This window comes from Colius striatus, chromosome 17 (genome assembly GCF_028858725.1).
Source record: "Colius striatus isolate bColStr4 chromosome 17, bColStr4.1.hap1, whole genome shotgun sequence".
Classification (NCBI taxonomy): Eukaryota; Metazoa; Chordata; class Aves; order Coliiformes; family Coliidae; genus Colius; species Colius striatus.
The window spans coordinates 13,083,033-13,104,721 of NC_084775.1; the positions used below are offsets into that span (position 1 = coordinate 13,083,033).

The following is a 21,689-nucleotide window of genomic DNA, read 5'->3' on the forward strand; positions in this document are numbered from 1 at the left end:
TGCCTCTTTGCCATAAATTGTGCATGTGCCCCGCTCCATTAACCACAACAGCTAATGAGATGAATGATATTTATTTCTGGGAAGCATTGGATTTTCATCAGTCTGGGGAGTGGCTCCTCACTAGTGACAAAGGGTTTGACAACTTCTCTTTCAGGCGCGGGGAGATGTCATAAAATCCTGGTTTAATAATGCAGCACATCATACAGAAACAGCCCTGGATGTGGCCAGTAAATTTTGCTGTCACAAATACCAATGAATTATTCTGCAGGCATTTAAGCCTGCGCTGAATTGAGTGCTGTATTTTAAAGAGTACTTGAAATGATGTGCGGAGCGGTCGGCGCGGTCTGTAATGGAGTGTGTGGTTGGATGTGATGTCTGGGATGTCAGTGCTGGGGCACAGGTTCATCTGCTGCTGATGGGATGTTGCTGTGAGGTGGCTCTGCTCCATGTGCTGTCCATTTGGCTCTGCCCCAGCCTGCTGTCACAGTTTGCTGCTGGGACACAAAAGGAGGCTGAATTTGGCTCAGTTTCTGGACAGGTCTGCAGTGTGATTGGGGAAACCTGCCTGGCCAGACTGGGGCTGCAGGTCCTGTGAGAAGTCAAACCTGGGCAGACCCCGTGGGCCTGGTCCTGCTCAAGTGGAGCCTCACAAGGAGAAACATCTTGCAGAGCGTTTATCCCTTGGGTACTTGTGTGTGTGTTGCTGAGTGCAGGCTCTCACTCTCTGAATCTACCTCTCCTCACAAGTGGCCCAAAAGCATCCTTGTGGAAAGCAGCAGGCTTCCCATGAGCATGGAGGGTTGTGCTGGAGTGTGTTTGGAGGCAGCAGGTCCTGCTCAGCAGCTGGTGGTGCACAACTTGGAAGAAAAACAGTTTATGTTAGGAAAAGTGGTTGTTTTCTGGGAAAACACCTGTCTCTCAGGTTTTTCTTTCAGCTCGGCATAACTTGGTCACTTCTGGCTTGCAGGGCAGCCTGAGCACAGTGCTGAGGGGATCATGGGCAAGGGCTTGGGGTCTGCAGCCTGTCCTGTGCTTGGCTAAATGCTCTCTGCCTTTGTGCCTTCAAATGAGAGCATCTGCCTGCCCTCACCGGGGCGCCGAGATCGCCGGGTACTGAGCGTGTGGTGGGGGCTGTCACTGCTCCATCACAGCTGAGGCATCCTGGTGCCTCTGGAAAGGGTGTGTAATGTGAAACACAGCGTTGTTCAAGCTGTAAGCCCACAATTGGCACCTGCTTTTTCAATCTGGGCTCCCATCGCTTCCAAACCCTGTCCCACAGATAGGCCCTGTAAGGTGCATCATGCCCATTTCCCTCTTGGGAGGGTGGTGCAGCTTTCCCTGCAGCCCCACCACCTCTCCAAGCAGAATAATCAGGCAAACACAATGGAAACTCACATTCCTGAAATCCCAGCTGCAGTTTTGGGGGTGATTAAACAAGAATGATGTGGCCATATTTGGGAAAAGAATAGAAGGCTGTGTTGCCACAGGAGGATGGCTGCATGGTCCCCAGGTCGCAGCGTGGCCTCGAGGGCTGCCGGCAGCACAGGGAGACCTGTGGGCTGGGAGCTGGGACAGGCACTGGCAGGCTGGGATATGCAGCCATAGACTGCTGCTGGACCACTTGCTCGTTGACCCTGTGGCCACCACAGCCAGGCTCCTCGGTGCGGCTCGATGGCATCTGCAGTTAGTGATAATAAAACAGTTGCTTAGAAGTGACGTGAAACCCTCCCCATTCTGGTTGGCCCTGAGCTGTTTCTCCAGCAGCAGGTTGATGCATCCTCCTGATTGAGTGTTGCTCCACGTGAGTACTCCTCAGGATAGGGTTGGGATCCAGGCCAGGCATTACCAATCCTGCTGGGAGACCTGCAGCATCTCCCCACTGGGGCAGGGAGTGATGGAAGCAGTTGCATTCTGAGATGAGTTATCTGTTGGGACCCAGGTTTGACAGGGAATGGAAGGGAAATAGATGGTGTCATTGCTAAGTTGCATTCTAAATGAGGCAGAGTTGAAAATCCTGGAAGAAGCTGCTTCCATGGGGGTATGGGGTTTGCTTTGCCCCCAGTGAGTCTGTGGTGTGCATGGATACTGCACGAGCTGCTGCCCCAGCACCTTCCTCTGCTGACAGGGCTGGGAGTGGAGTTGGCATGCAGCTGGGGGCTGGGAGCAGGGTGAAGTGAACCACAGGGAAGAGAAAACACGTGTTCCCTGCCTGGGACAGAGCAGGGGCTCATCCTCACCGCTTCCAAACCTTACACTCCCTTCCCCTCGGGTCATTTTCCCTTCACCAGCAATCAAATCACTTTTTGAAAAACTCAGCAGCAACCCAGAAAAGAAACATTTCCTCTTATGGAAAAGCCCTCAGTGATTTAAGGAGGGATCCAAGCGAGCAGAGTCCTGTAAAAATCACTTCTGTGCTTCAGTGAGCTCGGGGAGCAAGCAGTGGGAAGGCATCAGTGCCCGCTGGGCTGGGCTGAGCCATGCCCAGCCCGGTGCTGCCCGAGATGAGCCCGAGCTCTGATGTGGTTGTGCCGTGGTCGGGTGATTGATGCTGTAGGGTCTGACATCTCTGCAGTCCCACAGTCAGCCCCTCTCATCGTCCCCAGGAACTGGGAGGTGGCACATAGCTTTCCCACTGTGGCTGCCAGTGCTTTGCTGCTGGCACTGTCTCTATTGTGTGGTCTGTGGTGCTGGTGAGTGTGTTCAGGGCCCGTTTGGTGCCCTCTGGGATGCTGGGCATGGCTCCTGCCTCTTCCATCTCTGCCATGCAATGATTGCTGTCCTGCACAACTCGTTTGCAGGCAGAGGAGCAGCACAGCTCTGGGCTGCAGCAGCTGGACCCAAACTGAGCAAGCCTCATGCTCACTGTCATTCTCCTTATCAAAGGAGGATGCTCCCAAGCCATGGCTGCGTGGTGCCAGCCCAGCTTCTGATAGAGATGCTCTGCACAGTGTCCCGTGGGGCTGGGGAGAGGGATTGGAGCTGAGTGCTGTGTCACACCAACTGTGTCATGAGGAGCACAGGGCATCCTGCCCTGCAGTGCTAGTACCTGACCCCATGGGATGTTCAGGGTGATGCCAGCAGGTACCCCTGCATACACATGGCAATGGCAGGCATGTTAGGGCTGCTGGAGAAGCGGCAGAGCACACCCCAGGTGTTCCTGGCCAGTGCAGCTTAGGCCTTTTTTCTTCTGCTTATCTCGGGCTGGTTTTAATTTGCAACTCCCTGATTGCGTGCAGCGGCCTTGGCCTGAGCCTGCTCCACAGCCAAGTGCCCCTGGAGAACATCATAAATGCCATTGATCTGAAGTCACCTGCGGGAGAAGCGAGGAGCCCAGCGGCATGGCTAGGGGGGCACAGCTCCCTCCAGAGCCTCCGTCCACGCACACCTCGGGGTGACTTGCTGGGGAGAGGCTTGGCACGTGCTGCTGCTGTGAGCCTGTGGCAAGGGCTGCAAAGCCACCTTCCAGCACATGCCCCTGAGCCTGCAGCCTGCAGGGCCTGGGGAGAGGCTTGAGCGGCACCAAAGCCAGTGGCCTCGCAGCTCAGCCCAGCACACATGGCTCCCTCTGCACGAGAGCATTGGATGATGGTGGTTTGTTCCTTAAATCATGAAGGAGTCAGTGGTTTCCGTGGTGTGTTCATCTTGTGTGAGAAGCCAGGGCATTGGAATGACAGCAGTGGGGGTGATGCACCTGCGGCACCCAAACGGCATCTACCGTGCAGCTCATCCACCCTTGAAACCTGCCATGAGACAGGAGGTGTCAGCCCCAGCCAGCACTGGGAGTCAGGGCTGGACTCTGACACTGTGCTGTCACCAAGCAGTGTCACCAGCAAGCGGCATGGCTGGGAGTGGCAGGGAACAGGGCTCCCAGGGTCAGCTAAACAGCACACAGAGCTGCTGTGAAATGCCGCCTGGCCCTGTCCCCAGCAGGAGCAGGGCTTGGGGAACCGAGCCATGCAGCCAGCAGTGGTGTTCTGGTATGTGTTTTGGTGGTGCTGAGGAGCAAGGGAGTGAGAGGGGACCAGGAGAGGACACGAGTGCCTGAGCTGCAAGGTGCAGGGTCCATCAGTTCACTGCAGGATGCCCTGTGGGCAGCGTGGGAGTTGTCTGCGTGGGGCTCTGGATGGCACAGCTCGCCGTGGTGGGGATGGGGAAGGCAGGAGCAGCCGTCTTCCAGAGCTTTGCAAGTTGGGAAAATAAATAGGCCTGCGCCGTAGGTTAAGCCTGGCATCCTGGCACATTAATCACGCCGGCTGCAGCCAGCACTGAGAGCCCCGGTGACGAGAGCTGTGGTTTATAGATGATGATTCATCGACTCGACTTAGAGAGACCACGTTATTCCAACAGATTGCAAAATCATAAGAGGAATGTTGTGGTTAGTTTACGGCTTAACTATGCAAATCGTCAGGAAGCCTTCAGAGCTGGAGAATGTAAGGCAGCGCTTGCCCGGGTGGCTGGGCGCTGAGCGGCGCCGGGCGCTGGCCGTGGGGCTGGCGGGGACCGGCCGCTCGCGGGAGCCGGGGAGCGGGGAGGTGAGTGACTGCGGGGCCGGGAGGGGCCGGAGCTGGTGCTGAGCGTGTGAGCAGCCTGCTCTGGCGGCGGGGCATCCCGGCTGGAGGCTTCTGGCCGGTTTCGCTTCTCGGTGCCAAGGCGGCGGGGCTGTGCGGCGGGGCCTGGGGAGGGTGAAGGTGGGGAGCCGCTTCTCCCACCGCCTCCTGCGCTCCCGTCGTATTTCCAGAAGCAGGCAGTGCCTCGGTTGAGGAAGTAAACAGAGTGGGAGGAGCTGCACCTCTTCCTTGCCGGGGCTCTCTCGCAGCCAGCCCTATTGCACTCGGGACGTGCCGGGTCTTGGTCGGTGCTCAGTAGAGCCGGTGTCTGGGACCCGGCCGGGGGTGTCCCATGGGAGCCAGGGCTTTGGCGCGGGGAGTCCCCGTGAGCAGCCGGCCCCACGGAGCCGCTCGGGCAGGGCGAGCTGTGGAACCCCCGTGAGCAGCCGGCCCCACGGAGCCGCTCGGGCAGGGCGAGCTGTGGAACCCCCGTGAGCAGCCGGCCCCGCGGAGCCGCTCGGGCAGGGCGAGCTGTGGAACCCCCGTGAGCAGCCGGCCCCACGGAGCCGCTCGGGCAGGGCCAGCCGCGGAACCCCCGTGAGCAGCCGGCCCCACGGAGCCGCTCGGGCAGGGCGAGCCGCGGAACCCCCGTGAGCAGCCGGCCCCACGGAGCCGCTCGGGCAGGGCGAGCCGCGGAACCCCCGTGAGCAGCCGGCCCCGCGGAGCCGCTCGGGCAGGGCGAGCCGCGGAACCCCCGTGAGCAGCCGGCCCCACGGAGCCGCTCGGGCAGGGCGAGCTGTGGAACCCCCGTGAGCAGCCGGCCCCACGGAGCCGCTCGGGCAGGGCGAGCCGTGTCCTTGCGGGAGGGAGCCGGGGCGAACGTGCCTGGCTGCCGGCGGGCATGGTGCTGTTCCCAGCAGGGCTGGCGGTGCTCTGCCCCTCTGCAGCTGCTCCGGGGCCGGTGGGAAACGGGGGTAGAGGTGAGCAGATGTTTGTAATTAGGGAGCGGCTCGGGCTGGAGTGCGGGGAGCGTGCGGGGCTGCCCGTGGGATCAGCCTCTCGCTCACACATCCCCGAGCGCGATTTTGTCCTGGGGCCTTTTAAATAAACAGGATGTGTCGGCGGCAAAAACAAGCAGCAGGGATGCTGAGGAGGAAGGGCGGTCTGGGGGTTAGAGCCTCTGACCTGGGAGGGAGCGGCAGGAGCGACAGCCCTGCCCTCTGCCACAGGCATCTTCCCTGGCCTCGGGCACATCCCTTCACCTTCTTGTGCAAGGTGGGGAGCACGTACATGCTTTGCCTCCGGGAGGTGGGGTGCCTCATCCCTGGGGGTGCAGGCATGTAGGTGGAGAGAGGTTTGAGCTTGCCGGGAGATGAGGAGTTTTGGTGTTGGCCTTTGGTGGACCCACCTGTGGGTCCACCTCTAACTGGGGCAGCATGAATCAGAGGGAAACATCGGCTGGTAATTGGGGAAGCATTTCCTGGCCTGTCACACTTTGGGATGGCGTCCCATCCCTTGAATCATCCCGAGCTGGTGCACATCCAGCGCTAAGAATAGCGTCCGGCGCAGCGCGGGGGCACCGGCAGCTCCCCAGTGGTCCCTGCCCCGTGCCGTGCCCCCAGGCCCGTGCTGCTCACTCTGAGCTGTGGGGTACAGCGTGTAGCACGGATGGGCCAAGGGGGCTGCTGTGATGGGTCTCTGGGGGCTGTCCCACCTCTTTTCTCCACGTGCTGTTTATAGCTGAGCTTTAGCACAGATTTGTTTGGGACCTCTGAGTACTTTAGGCAGCCTCCAGCCTAGCAAGGACCCCAGGGTGGGACGTAAGGTGCCATATACGGTGCCATTCAGGAGCATGGCTGTCCCCAGAGGTGCTTCCTGGGGTGTTTGGGGGATGCCCTGCTATACAGCCAAGCCCTAGCACAAGGGATGAGCCATCACCATGTGTTTGCCAGAGTTCAAAGCTGTATTTGACTAGGAGCCTTCTTGATGAAGACATGAGCGCAGCCTCAAGTGGAGCTGGGGACAGTTTTCCCCACCGTGACCTCACGGTGACAGTGTTGCCCAGTTTCTGCATTTCAGCCCGGCAGGACAGGGCTGGCAGGTGAGAGCCATCCCATCCTATTCCTCTGTGCCCACCTGGCTCCTGCCCCTGGCATTGGGCAACCTGCCGTGGCTCCAGCAGGGCAATCACTAGAGGGCAACCTCAGATCAGGATGCTTCTTTGCCTGGGGAGAAGCCCAGTTTTGATGTTTCGGGTGAGAACTCTAGATGGAGAGATGCACAGTGGTCCCTTGAAGCCAGGCAGCAGGGTTTGCCCATCCTTGTCACAGTGGAGCTTGGTAGATACCTCTCAGGGGAAGTACCTATATTGCAGCATGAACCTCCACGGCCTCTCACGCCTCTCCCTGCCCTTACGCTCTTGCTTTGTAGGCTGGCACGGGGAGCTCCTTGGCTCACCACCATCACAGCCTGTCCCAGTGGGCAGGAGCTGTGGTGGCTGCTTGGGGTGATAGTCCACTGCTTCAAATAGGTGTGGACACGAGATGATGCAGAAGCTTCTCTTGAGAGCCTGTGCTAGCCTGATGCTGTGGCAGGGACTTGTGTGCCTGGGTTTACAGCTGGGAGCTGAGATATCTGGGGTGCAGGATTTTCCCCATCCCTCAAAAGAAAATATTCATGCTAGGGGGTAGAAATACTGGGAAACTGATCTGGACTCCCCTCCTTTGCTAAAGCACGTGGTGAAGGGAGCAAGGGTGGGTAGCGATGGGCAGAGCTGGGACTCCATGCCTGGCCCTCAGAGGTCACAGCCCTCACCTCCTGAGTGAACTCACACTGAAGGTTCACCACAGCGTGACTCAGGGAGTCAGAGAGTTCAGGGCAATGTTGGAGAAATGTGGGTGACAGCTGCTACTTGCTCCTCTGCTGCCAGCTCAGGCTTGCCCACCTCCCAGCCCCATGGACTGACCCCCTCCTCTTCCTGGGGTTGGGGGCTGCGAGGGCATGATGCTGTTCCACAGCCAGTTGCTGTGGAACACAGCCATTCCCCAAGCCCTGGAGATTTATGGACTTTGGAAAATCTTAAGCAACAGAGCACTCATCCAGCTGTTCCCCAGCTCCCCCTCCCTGGATCCTCCCCACTGTGCATCCCCTGACCCTGTTCCTGGGGGTGTGACAGGAGTGTGGGATGATGTGTTACCGCTGCGTGGAGGTGCTCAGGGGCTGCCTGGGGGGGGGGAGCTGGTGGCACAGCTGCCTCCCCCATGCAAGGAGGAATTGAAAGTCCATTGTGTTTCTGTGATGGCAGTGCCTGTGTTTTAAGGACTTGTGTTGAACCAGGGCCTGAAAGAATCAGCAGCTTTCTTGTTAAACTACTCCAAAGCCTCTCCTTTTGTTTTAGCAGCAGCCCGTGGGGGCAGAGGGCTGAGCTGGCACCCAACAGCACTGCTTAGGGACACTCATGTTCCAGGCAGCCTCCTGGTTCCTGTGTGTCAGGGACAGGCCAGTCCTGCTGGCTCAAAGGACATGGGGACACCTCATGCACACTTGCTGAGTGGCTGAATGCCAGCCAGGCCACCTGGGATCATACTTTCTGCTGATAAATCCACTGTAAGGCTGTTTCTCCCCCTGTCACATCACTGAACCCTTTTCTGAGAGGTAGTGGAAGCCCTGCAGCTTGGGCAGGGCCCCGGGGGGGTTTCCTTCCCAAGCAGTCGTGTGTTAGCCAGGAGCAGGGTGGTTTAATAAATGATTTCCGTCTCTAATTTCTACTTCTCTATGAAATGCCTCTCGTTTGCTGGTTGCCAAGGGAAGGGAGGTCAGGGGAACCAGACCTCACCAGCATCCTCCTTCCTGCAGCTGTTGAAACAAAATCCAGAACTATTATAGTTGCTGTGTCCCTCCCCTGGGTACTGCGGCACCTTCGGTCTGAGCAGCAGCAGCAGTGTCAGGGTGGTGGGTGCTCAGCCTCTGCCGAGGGTGCCAGGCGGTACAGAGCCAGCAGGGAGCTGGGCATGTCTCCTTCTCAATGAGTCAGGGCCAGAAACTTTCCCTGTGGGCCACGTTAGGTGCTTGGGAAAAAGGTCCCAGCATTGGTATCAATGAACCTTGAGACATCTCTGGTGCCTCTGTCTCCTTCATGCTCCAGCAAAATGCATCCTCCCAGCTGCAAATCCTCTGCAGGGAACAGAGGGGTTGTTCTCACCTCCCTGCCCCCCATTACCCATGCCAAGTCCCTGCTCACTGCCTGCTGACCCCAGGGGAAGCTGCTGGGACTGTCCTGCTGTCTGGAACAGGAGCTGGCATGTGGCTGCCGTGCATGACCCCAAACCACCTCTCATCTCCCCAGAAAGCTCTGTAAGCCTGTGCCCTCTGCCTGCAGCGCTTTTTCCTCTTGGCCACTCGCCCCTCAGCATTGTTCCATCACGTTTGTTTAGGTTGGCCCAGGTGCTGCCCTGTATCCGCCTCAGCACCGAGGGATTGTTTTGTTTTACGTCTCTTGTTTTGCAGCAGCAGCAGCAAATGCCCCGGAGCAGCCAAGAAGAGAAAGATGAGAAAGAGAAAGAAAAGGAGAAGGAAGGAGAGAAGGAGGAAGACAAGCAGGAAACAGAAAATGACAAAGAAGAACTGACAAAGTAAGGACAACCCTTCTTGCCTGGCTCATCTCCATCCCCAGTGAGGGCTGGGCTGGGGCTGCGGAGGGGGAATGCGGGGCTGGAGCGTGGTGGTGGGACACAGCATGGATCAGGGCTTCCTGACCTCATGCAGGGCCATATGTGCCCACCTCACCTTCTCTTCAGGAAGGGAAGGACAGAGCCTGCTCTCTATTTCTCTTCCCTGATGCTCCCAAATTGGGAAAGCAGCTCTGATAGGCTTCATTTTATATAAACCAAATCAACCCATAAAGCCCCTGCGATCCTGTGGCTTGTTTAGCTGTTGCAAGAGCCTCTGGGGGTCAGAGGAGCAATCTGATCACGGCACTTCACCTTTAGCGTTATTGATGTCAATGTGAGTGCTCCCAGATGAAAACCTTGAGCCAGCCCTGCCTCCCTCACACCAACCGGCTCGGAGCCGTGGCAGGGACAGGTTGGCACGCAGACCACTAGCTATCTGTAATGGGCTTAATACTTGGTTTAAAAGAACATCTGGCTTCATTATATCTAGGCTGCAAAGACATTTACCAGCAGGTCCCTTTCAGGAAGATAAATGAGGAGGAGGCAGGGATGAATTTGAATGGTCTGGTATTAAACCTGTCTCCGTCAGGTCTCTGCGTGCACTTGGTGGTGGAGCTGCCGCCAGCTGCAGAAAGCAAAGCCCGCTGCAAATCACCCCAGCGCCGCTCCAGCCCGCTCCCAGCCAGGAAAAGAGGCTGCGTGTGCAGAAAAGGCAAAGCAGACCCACCCCCCCCAAAGACCAACAAAATCAACCCAACATCCCCAAACACGTGCAGAGAAATAATTGCTTGACCTAAAAACCAGACCAACCCACCAACGCCGGGGTTTTCTTCTTTATTCTTCCCTCTCTGTTTTTTTTTCCTTGCAGGGACAAGAACGATGACACGTCTGGGGAAGACAACGATGAGAAGGAAGCCGTCACCTCCAAAGGTCGCAAGACGGCCAACAGCCAGGGCAGGCGCAAGGGCCGCATCACCCGCTCCATGGCCAACGAGGCCAACGAGGAGGCGGCCACCCCGCAGCAGAGCGCCGAGCTGGGTGCGTACCGCGGCACCAGAAGGGCTTTGGGGGCATCTGCTCTGCTGGGATGGGCTGTGTCTCTCCCCTGCTCACAGAGTTGGAGAGTTTTCCTTCGTGGAATCCTCTTTCTCAGGGAGTGGTGGGGAGTTTTCTCTGTACTGCTGCGTGCCCAGCGCAGTTGGCCTGGAGCAACGGTTGCATTTGTAAGCCTGGGTTGTCCTGGCTGAGTGTTTGTGGGTTTAAGGCCTCAGATTGCAAGAGATAAAAAGGGAAGCCATCGATTCTTTGTAGCCTAGAAAGAGAAGACTAAGATGAGATCTCATTAACACTTATAAGTACTTAAAGGATGGATGTCAGGAGGATGGAGCAACACTTTTTTTCTAGTGTCCAGTGACAGGACAAGGGGTGATGGACACAAGCTGGAACACTAAAAGTTCCACTTAAGCACAAGGAAAATCTTCTTTGGTGATAAGGTGAGGGAGCCCTGGCTGCTCAGGGAGGGTGTGGAGACTCCTTCTCAGGAGGTTTCCAAACCCACCTGGATGTGTTCTGTGCCCCTTGATCAAGGGGTTTGGGCTGGATGGTCTTTGGAGATCCCTTCCAACCTCCACCATTCTGTGATTCCAGCAGCTCATGGCTGGGTTCATGCAGGGCTCATGCACTTCTTGCATTGGAGATATTTTCCTCTGCAGCAGCTCAGGGTTTGAGTAACCTCTACACAGGAGCCTGCTCTGCCCTCTTGGGCTTGCCTGGGTCTCAGCCAGTTCTCCTGCACTCTCTGTTACCAAATTTGCCTGAAGCCCGAGCAGCTGCAGCTGTGGGGTCTGTGAACTCCATGGCCATGGGAATCAGGCTTATCCCTTCAGTGTCTCTGCAGCTGAAGGACGTGGTGAGGAGGCAGTGGGTAAAGGCTGCTCAGGAGCCTCCCCTGTGGCTGCATTGTGCTGTGCACCTCAGATTGCACGTGTTTTGCCCAAAAAGCAGCATTTCTCATGCTGGTCCCCAATAGCCCTGCTCAGCTCCCCCATCAATAGCCAGCCAGCCGTAGCGACCAGCATTTTCCTTCCTGTCTGTGCAAGGCTGCGGGGCACAGCGGGGAGAGGCCGGCAGCAGCTCCAGAGGCAGGTGGGTGAGGGCAGAGCGTGCTGCCCGTAACATGCCACTCGGGGACCGTGCCAGCCCATGCCCATGAGCAGCAGCGAGCTGGAGCCATGCTGGGCCTGTCTCAGGCCAGAGTGGGATTCCCAGCCACAACCCTGCATCGAGCTCATCTGCTTCTCTCCTCTGTGGCACCCGTGGTGGTCACCATCCAAAACTGCTCATGTGTTGACTTAAAGCAGCTGATGCATGGAGTAACCTGGCTGGGGTTTTTCTCTCTCTTTCCTACTCTATCAAGTACAAAGTTATTACTGCGCTACCTAAGGCAGGTGAAAATAAAAACAGGGTGACTCCACTTGCTTTCCTTGCTCTGCAGTTTCTTGCTCGTTCTGTTCCATGTGCTATAAATCACCCGGAGGTGTTTTGCCTCCCCATTCCTCTGCTGACAACTGGCTGCAGCCTTGCTTGTGAGCTCTCTGTTTTCATACAGCCGATATAAATAGTTCCCGGCACATCGGAGCCCTGCTCTCCCTCCCGAACTTGTTAAGTAATGCTGCAGAGAAGCAGCAGATAATGCCAATAACTTACATGGGGTTTTTTTCTTATCCCAGCATCTCAGAGCCCTCACTCAACTTCGCTGTGAACGCAGGGAAAAGACTTTAGATCATGTTAAATTGGGGAGAGGGAATGGATCGATTCCAGTGACATATCTGAGCAATTGGTTTCACTTTATGTGTCTCCCATAGTGCTTTAATTTAGGTTGGCTAAGAAAGTTACTGCCTTTTAAATACCAATTGAACATTAAAAAACCCAACACAAACCCATCCTGTGGTTTAACTGCAGCGCGCCGGAGCTCCCCGTAGGCATCTGTTTCATAACTGTGCAACCTCAGCGAATCCCATTAATCAAACCAAACCGGCCGTTTCGGTGACGTTTCTTTCCCATCCAGCCCCAGCCATGCCCAGAGCTGAGCAGAGGGCTGGCACCAATGCCACACATGGAGGGCCTGGTGCCACACACCGAGGCCACTCGCCTTCACAGAACTGAGCAGCACGGCCCTGGCTCTGCCCATGGCCACGGGAAGCCGTCGGCTACCGATTTCCCTCCCTCTTGGCTGATGTCCCAAAGGGGGGAAACGGTGTTTCTAGGGGAGGCAATGACCTGTGCTTGCTTCCAGGAGGTGACACTCGCAGGTTGTGCTCAGCCAGCTCTGAAGGAGATTCCTCTGGTCGATACTGTGGGCATTGGAGCCCGCGGTGTCCTCCCACAGGGGCTCAGCTTCTTGTAGAGCTTCTTGGATGATGCTTCCTTCTCTCCTCGCCCGTATCCCTTATCCTGAACCTATCAGCCTGTTTTCCATTTTGAAAGGACACTGTCAAAACATCTCTCATCACTGTTGAAATAATGCTTTGCCTGTTGTTTAGAGTAATAACCCCTTGGCAGCCTGAGCCGGAAATCTGTTTCCTTACCGAGTTGTTTTTTGCCTCTGACTCACACCCTGGTTTGTTATTGTAGGGTTTGCTCTTGTGCCAGGCTGCCAGCAGGATTGTTGCATAGTAAAGGCTTTATGTAGGACCTCAGTGTCCCCAGCACCGCACCTGGGGTAGAGGAGAGGGGGAGCATCAGGTGGTGACACCCCTGTCTGACTCTCCCAGACAGAGCAACGTGTCCCCCTGCATTGGCAGCTGCTGGCATTGCTGGAAGTGGCTCTGAGACAGCCAAGAGCCCAGTGATGGCCCAAGAGAGCCCGCAGTCAGGCACAGCCAGCCTCGCTTGTTGGTCCAAGTCACCGCTGGGGTGACGCTGTTCCTCCGTCTCTGCCGAGGGTGACAGTCCCACCCTGCGTCTGCCACCTCCAGAGCACGCAGCCAAAGTCAGCTCCATCTTAGGTACCTGTTGTTGGCGGGCCAGAGTGTGTGGCACCAAATCAGCAGGAAATCTGCTGCCACCCTCAAGCCATCTGGCTTTGCTTCCAGTCCCAAAGTGGAGGTTTTGCATCACCGAGACAGAGACGCGTCCCGGAGAGGGGAAAGCTGTGGCATGGCAAAGCCTGGAGAGCCTGCAGCGGGACAGCCTTCCCTGCTGAGGCGCTTCTGCCCTGCACAGCGTTCTGTTGTGTCTCTGGGGAACGGCACGGGACGGGGTTTGGGCACTGGGGCATTTCCTCTGAGCTCGCCGGGTCCCACTCACTGCTGACTGCTCTCCTTTCCTTCCTCTTTCCCAGCTTCCCTGGAGATGAATGAAAGCTCTCGCTGGACCGAGGAGGAGATGGAGACGGCTAAAAAAGGTGAGCCACCCGTTCTCTTTCCCGTGTTTTCTTTCTTTGCCGGTGGAGTTGGCTCAGTGCTTGGGGTTGGACGGCGTCGGGCCGTTGCTGTTGAGGCAGGGTGCTGGGGACAGGTTCTGTCCGTCCCGCTGCTGAATTGTTCCCAGTGAGCCTCAGGGGGACGTTTGTGGGAGGCAGACGGTGGAACAGAGGCCGTGCTCAGCCCCTGCAGCCCAGGAGCTCTGCTGGCACCAGCCATGTCTGGGCTGTGTCTGGCGAGGCAGGAGCCGACCATAGGACATGAGGAAGGTGCTTGGCCTGTTGCTTTTCGCAGCTTCTGGTGCCTATGACAGGAGGTGTAAGTGTCCCAGGAGGTGTAACTGTCCCGCTCTCCGGAGCTTTGTGCTGTCGGTGTGATCAGTTCCAGACCCGCTGAGAGCATCTGCCCGTGTTCACAGCTCTGGGATTTGGGGAGAGGACGTGATCCCCGGTGCTCCTCGGCAGCAGCTTGGGGAGCTCGCGAGAGCTGGGGCTGCGTGGGGTGACTTTACATCCTGGAGCTGATTCAGAGCCTTTGCTGAGACCGCTTTTAAAAAGTGCTGAGTGTAGCACAGCCCTTTCTTGCCACTTCCCCTCCTCGTGCCACTCCTGCGCCAGCTCTTTCGCTGCTTTAATGGGAGGGGGGTTTTGCTGCCAAAGTCACGTCCTGTCGCTGGGCCGTGGAGCTCGGGGCCCCAGCTTGTGTCGCTGCCGACTCTCCTGGCCCGGGGAGGATTGTAAATGGGAAATTAAAATGGAAATGAGTGTCATTTGGGGATGGCAAAGGCAAACAGGCGTGGTGGCGGCCTCGGCTCTGCTTGCAAAGCGCACCTGCTGCCGGGATGGTGATTACACGTTCTGGAGCACTGGCTGCCCAGGTGCCGAGGGGAGCTGTGGACTTGGATTACTTTGCTTGTGAATATCCCAAAGTGTTTGGCTCACTCGCCTTTAAGCTGTTCCAAACCCTCTTTCCAACCCGGTGCCAATCCTGCTCGTTGCTGAGCGGGGCTCTCTACAGACACAAAACTTAATGGATAGACTTTAATCAAGCAAACTGGCCCCGGGCCAGGTAATGCGGTGAGCAGGTGCTGAGCAGAGGAGGGTCGTTGGAGGGATCTTTTCCGAGAGCTGCTTTGTTTTGGAGATCGCATCTGGTTGTTAAAAAGTGCCTCTTGATGCTGGAGGTGTGCTTAAGGAGCCTTAAAACCAGCTGCCAAAGCCTGCGTGGAGGAAGGATGAAGCGTGGGAGCACGGAGCGTTATTCCAGCCCAGGGGCCAGGACGAGGCAGGGAGATTTGCTGGTGTCAAGCCCGACTGCTGATGTTTTCCCCTTCGTTACAACCTGGGAAACTGAGATTGCAACACCAGACTTCTACAAAGAAGCCAAATTCCCCTTTGCCAGGAAGCAGCCACTTTAATGCTTCAGACTGGCTCTGTTTGGCCTTTCCAGGGACTGGTGCAGTGGGGGTTTCCAACACAGCGACCATGAAACTCTGGGGTAACCTCAGAGGCTGGAGGAGACAGCAGCAGAGCCCACTGCCAGCACGGCTGGGCAGAGGTGGAGGTGGTGGTGGGCACCTGGCTCAGGGTGGGCTCATAGACATGGCCACCGTCCCATCCTCCTTGCTGTGAGGACTTGCCTGTGCCCCAGCCACACTCTTCCCTGGTACTGGGACGAGTCTGAGCACACAGCTGGCTGGTTTGGGGAGTTAAACAGCTAAGATGTGAGTCCTACAGTAAGTCAACCTTCCCAGCTCGAGGTGCTTGGGCAGGTGGGGATGGTGACCCAGCAGCTGGGACATCAGCCTGGCCTTGCCAGTCACTCCCAGCTTTTTTGTGTGCAGTGTGAAAGCCAGTGCCATTTCTGCTCAGGGAGGTAAGAGGCAACAGCTCTGGGACAGTGAAACACCAAAGCTGTGTGCTCTGCTCTGGAGTCACAGAGCTGCATGGAGTTTCCAGGCAGGAGAAGGCAGATTTGTGTTTGCTGGGAGAGACAATAAAGGGGAGTACCAGGATATTAAAGTTAACTAGGGGAACGAAAACCTAGTGAGAGGAGAGCTCTTGCTTAATGACACTTTTATTACGCAATAAACTTTGATTCACTCGTCTGTCAAAACGTGCAGAGATTGGTCTAATGACAAGGGAAGTGTGTTTTTCTGATACTGCCTCCTTGCACCACGGCTGTGATCCTAAAAGCAGCAGGTTTTGACTGACTGGAGTTGCTTAAGGATTTCCCCTCTTCCCTTCCCGAGGCGGGAAGCGGGCAGCACCCACTGCTCTGCCGGGCTGGGTGCGGAGGCTTTCGGCAGCAGGACAGGGCTGCTCCTTAAAAGGCAATGTTTAGGCAGCTCCTGCCTCCTGGGACCTGCTGGCAGGAGCCTGTGCAGGCAGGAGTTAAAGGTAGGCTGGAAAGGAGCCTGTGAGCAGCGGGTAGGTTTATTGCCCCCTCCTCAGAGTAGCTGGAGCTGAACTCACTGAACCCAGGAAGTTTCGACCTGACCTTCGTTACTCTTTAAAGTCTGCTCTGTGTTCTCATCCTGGCTCTGGGTTTCCCCTCACAATGTCTAACAAGTGGTTTTAACTCTTTGGAGAGAGGTGATGTGGAAATGGCAGTTTCTTGCTTGCCTGAGGTCCTCCCACACCTTGCCAAGGCTCTTTACTCCTCACTCGCGAGGCAGAGCCAGCCTTGGGCTCTTTATGCCTTTTCCCAGGCCAGGGAGGCAGAGTGGCCTCGGGGTAGTGTTGGCATGATGAGGCAGAGGAGGGTCAGGCATGGATGTAAAAAGATGATGACAGAGGGTTAAATAACCCACCAGGACTCCTGAATGGTTCCTTCTGGGGAGATGTGAAGTATTTCCTTGGATACAGAAGGTATTCTTGTGAGGACTGATTCTCAGTTCTGCCAACAACCAACTCAAAAAGATAAGTTTTGGACTGACCTGAACCATTTTTTCTCCAGTTCCAATTCTGTCTATGAAACTGGAGTGGATTTTTTCTATTAAATAGTGATTTCTTCAAAGGAACATACACCCAACCCCACTGACAGGAAAGCCCACGGCAGGAGCCAGCCACCTCACAGTGCCTTTTGAACACAGCTGCCTTTCAGCCTGTCTCACTGCACAGGATCCTTCTGGAGCCCTCGTTTGGGTTTGCACTCTGATTTCTAACGAGCTGCTGGCTGAAGGATGGGTAGAGGTGGATCTGTGTGGGTCTTTGCAGAGTTGCTTTTAGGAGGAGCTGGCTGTGAACAGGTGATTCCAGGGAGACTGCAGCTCCATACCTTCCTCCCTTCGTCCCCCTTCTGCTGCTGTTGGAGCCTTCCCCTCTCTGGTTGGAGATACTTTGTAAAGTCCTGCTGACAGTAGTTCCTGTGGGCTGGAGAAGCTGCTTTGCAGCCTGTGCCGGTCGCTGCATGTTGTCCTGGTTGCTGTGTGTTGTCCCTCTCGCCGACCCTGAGGTGGGATGTGCCTGGGTGTGAGGGGAGCCTGTGGTGAGGACAGCCCAGCCCTGACCAGAGCACCAGCATCTGCTCACTCTGAGCACGACACATCTGCTGTGAAGCTCATCCTGATCCCGCCGTGCCCCCGGAGCTGCGCCTTCTGCCCCCGTTGCTTGAGCGTTCCTGGTGCGTGTAGGAGCAAACTGCGAGGATTTGCTCAGTGAGTGTCAGCGAGTGGAACACAAAAGGCCTGTCAGGGGAAGTGCTGGGTAATTGCTGTAATTTACAGCCCACGTTTTAATTCTGAGCGTTATTTTTTCAACAATAAGGGAGTGGGAATAACAGCCGAAGCAGGTGAGGGGAGAGAGCCGGCCCAGCCAGGAGCGGCTGCTGCACGGGGACTCGCTGCCTTGTGCTGGACACTCGGGTTTGCCCAGCTACAGTGGAGGGGGTGGCACCTCTGAGAGCTCAGGTGTCCTGGGGGAGGCTTCTTGTCCCCTCCCAGGGTCAAAGGATGGGGACACGGCGCAAAAGGAGGGTTGTGGTAGGAGAGGGTGCTGGGCAGGTCTGTGGTCAGGGCACAGGGTGATGCTTTTGCAGCAGGTTTGATGCAGTGATCCAGTAAGCAGCTCCTACGAAGGGGAGACCTGGGAGCTGAGGGTCCCCAGCCCTGGGAGCAGAGAGATATCCCGATTGCATTCCCACACCTCATGTAGTGGCGTTGCCTCCCCCCAGAGAGGTGACATGATGGGTGTGAAAGCTGCTGAGGAGTTAGGCTGCAACCTCCCTTCTAGCCATGGGGTACGTTGGCCACACACTTGTGTCCAGCTACCAGCCCTGGGAAGTGGCTGGTTCTGGTGTCACCTTCCCAAGGGAGGGACTCTATCACCCACCGCCACGGCGAGAGCACACCGAGCTCTCTGCCTGTGTGATGGCCCCTCTGGCAGCACCCCCAGCCCGGGCAGGAACATGGCCTCAGCCCCCCTTTCCTTGGCACAGCCGCAGGCATGCGGCACTCACCCAGCTCTGCCACCCCTTGCCTCGGGGGAGTAACCCCTGGAGGAATTACTTACCTTCCTTGTGCCCCGGTTCTCCCACGCGCTGCGAATCACCCCGAGATCGGTGAGCGAAAGAGGCTGTGATGCTCTAGCTCAGCTCTGTGGTGCCGGCCATGCTGTCGGGAGGCCTTGGGTGCTGTCACTGAGTCCATGGTGCTGGTCTTTGTCTGGGATGGGGTAACGGGGCATTTGGGCTGTGCTGTAGCCAGAACTGCCTCCATCCACAGTCCCACGAGGGCGTGTGGGCACCAAAGGCAAGCGGAGGGTTGCACAAGGTACTGTCCGGCAGCGCAGGGGAATGAGGTCGCTTCGTTTTTCCCTTGTAACCTTGGTCTCTTCATCCACCCAAATCCCCCTTCAGGGACCTGTTTACGGGCTCCCTCCAACCTCATGAGCCCTGAGTGGAGCAGGGCCGTGCCAGGGCTGCAGTGAGGCTGCAGGGAGCCGAGGGGGCCCAGGCTGCCGGCCCTCGCCCGCCACGCTGCCCCTCCAGCTCTGCTCCCCGAGGCCGGGCACACGCTGCTGTGCTCTCCGGGCTCCTCTTCCCTCCTGCTGGTACCAGAGCAGAGGCCCCGGGCTGCCCACGGTGAGGCTGATGCCAAACCTCTCCCCGTCCCTCCTTGCGCCGGGGCAGCGGCCGAGGTGTGCCGGGGAGCCGCGGCATCCCGCTGGTGCGGCGCTGGGCTCGCCGCCGCCGCACACCTCCCCAAAGAAAAGCGCCTTTGATTCACTTGAGAGCGAAGGAAACTATTAGCCAAGCTTTGTTTTCCTGGATCCCTCCCCCTGCCGCTGACATTCAGACGAGAGCGAGGGAGACAGAAAGTGAGAGAGGGAGGGCGGGAGCGGGTGCCAAGCGGCCGCACCCCTTGTCAGCTTGGGTCAGCGCCACGTTCGTTATTAATGCTCTGTCTAGAGGTCACATTCAGATGCAACGAGCCCCGGGTCAGCCAGAGGAACAGATTAGAGCTCGCTCGCTGCTCCGTCACATACCGACGGCACCGGCTCCCGTCCCCGGGCTGGCAGGAGCAGAGCTGCGGCGCGCGGTCGGCTGCTCCCTTCCCTTCGGCTTTCTGCTGCCTTCCTTTCATTAGCATTATCGTTATTATTATTTCTTGGCAACGTCGGGCATCTCCTGAAACTGTTCAGCCTCCTCGTAGCCCCGAGCTGCTGAGCGAGGAGGTGAGGTAGGGGGGGAGAAAAAATAACCCCCCACTGGAGGAGCTTCCATCCACCTTAACAACAGCGTCCGCAGCCGGCTGGGGAGCTCCAGCGAGCAGGAGGAGCGCGGAGGACGCCGCTCGCTCGGCAGCGCCGGAGGGAAGAGCGCTGGGGACAGAGCATGTGTTCCCACCAACTTCTGGCAGCGGGGTCAGGAGTCTCCCGCCTGTGACCTGGTTTCCAGCCTCTGCGCTCGCTCGCTCGCCGCTCTCGGCCGCCCATGGCTCTGAAATCCTCTCGCCCCCAGGATTTAAGGAACCAGCTTTGCTTTCTTCTCCGTCTCCGGCTGCTGCGAGGGAGCGAAAGCAGAATGCGTGGGGAGGGTGTGAGTGGAGCACTCGCAGCGCTTCACAGCGGGCTGCCGTGCTCGGGGGGGCTTTGAAGAAGTGCCCCGACGCCCGCGTCCTTCGCAGCCCGCCCGCTGCACGCTCCCGGCGTGCTCCCAGCCCGCCGGAGCCAGCCCCGGAGCACGTAAGTCCGGCGCTGGGGTCCGAAGGATGGGGTTAACCTCAGGGTCGCGTGTAGCTGCGTGCCTGCGGGCAGCCCCTGCGCCCGGAGCCGCAGCCCCAAGCCGAGGAGCGCAGCTTGCCTTAAGATCTGATAACTCAGTTAGTCATAGTTTCAGTCGCTGCAGAGCAAAGGGCCGCGTGGTGCCGAGGCGTGTGGGGAGCGGCGGGGAGGGGGGCAGGGCTGGGGGCTGCCGCGCTGGCTGGGTTCAGCGGGGAGAGTGAGGGCTTCCTGGCATGTCCCATCCAGGGGTGTCACGGCTGGTCCCTCCCTGAGCGTGCAGATGCAGCATGGGGAAGCAGGTGTTGCTGTTTTGCTCTGGGTTTAATGTAAAGAGAAGAGGGGCTGGGCTCCCCGCTGCATCCCGCAGGCAGGAGCTGTGGGCAGCTTCACACAGGGCCACCTGCGCGGCCAGCTGCAAGCTCCTCCAGCAGTGTTCTTGTTCCCCGGGGACACAGCGAGTCTGGGCAGGGGAAAGGGCAGCCAGGAGCTGGCATCGCCCGCGGCTGGCAAAGGTCACGCTGTGCCGGGGAGGGATCACGCAGCCATCCATCACTGCTGGCCTTGGGCTGCACCGCGCCGGGTCCCGCTCCCCTCTGCCGGGCAGCACAGCAGCTCAGCCGGCAGCTCGCCTGCCGCAGCCCCGGGCTCACGCCACCGCTGCCAGGACTCACGCCACCCTGCTGGCAGGGGTTGTGCTCCTGGGCTTTGCCCTGGACGCAGCAAACAGCTCCAGCCCCGGCTGTCACACTTGGTGCGGGGCCACCGGCGCGGAGAGGAGCAAAGGGGCCGAGCTGCTTGTTTGCTTTGGGCAGCAGCGATGGGTTGTGACACAGGGGATGGATTGTGACACAGGGGACTGTCCTGTTTTCCCCTGCTGCCTTCAGCCACTCCTGCCCTGGCTCGTTATCTCGTGGTTGGTGGCCAGATGTCCTCTTTTTTTGGTATGAGTGCGTTATTATCTTTAGGAAGTCCCAGCTTGCCCGTGGGGTGACAGAGGTCGTGGGTTTGGCTGCAGCGAGGCTGGGACTTGTGGAGTTAAAGCTCAAACTTGTTTCTTGGCTTACGTGGAGCTCAGCACCGTGTGATGCCTGCCTCTCACATGCAATTTGATAAGCCCTGGTGCTGGGACAGGGCAGGATACAGGCACCAGCTGCATGTTAACTCCTGCTGTGCTGGGTGCTGCTGGTGTTCTTCAGGACCTGGGGAAAGGGGAGTCTCATCTCTCCTGGGGTGTGTGATGTATATCTGTGTGTGATGTGTATCTGTTCAACACAGATATACCCTCAGACCCTGTGCTGTGCCCTCCCCTCACACTGGCACACGGATCCTACCCAGAGGTGTGTGTCCCCCAGGGCCTGATTGCTGGGGGCTGTGCTGAGATCATTTCTGACCCAAGGAGGGTTTGTTGTAGGGCTGAAGCAGAGGTTGGGCTGGCACCTGGGTCCAGGCTGGAGCTCGGAGGTGACACATGGCAGCAGCTTGGCTGAAGGCTGGTAGTGGGGCTGGGGCAGAGCTGCTGTGGCACTCAGAAATAAGCAGAGCCACACACAGGAGCCCTAACATGGGTCTGACTGCCTTCACAAGCCCTGTGGCATCAGAGGAGCCTTGGAGGGGTTTGGGGATGGATAAGGGCGATGCCCAGGCAGTGCCAGTTCCCAGGCTCTGTGGCTGGTGGCTTCTGGGCAGAAAGACCCCTAACAAAAGAAGAAGATGCTTGTAGGTTCATTCATTGTAGGTTTTCATCTTGATGTCACCTTTTGTGGCAGTACTTTGCCCCTGGGGTTATAGTCTGTCTGTCCTGCACCTCACACAAGGTGCAGGGGA

General features: G+C 57.7%; 1 protein-coding gene across 9 annotated transcripts in view; it reads left to right on the top strand.

The window, feature by feature from the left end:
• NCOR2 (nuclear receptor corepressor 2) overlaps positions 1–21,689 on the top strand; it is a 239,815-nt gene that overhangs the window by 167,860 nt on the left and 50,266 nt on the right. For 8 of the 9 annotated variants that reach the window (XM_062010425.1, XM_062010430.1, XM_062010431.1 and 5 more), the window contains exons 15-17: positions 9,054–9,178; positions 10,086–10,255; positions 13,560–13,622. In XM_062010425.1, coding sequence (XP_061866409.1) covers positions 9,054–9,178; positions 10,086–10,255; positions 13,560–13,622 — 358 coding nt within the window. The remainder of the gene's footprint in view (positions 1–9,053; positions 9,179–10,085; positions 10,256–13,559; positions 13,623–21,689) is intronic. The other variant, XM_062010426.1, reaches the window with a different exon arrangement.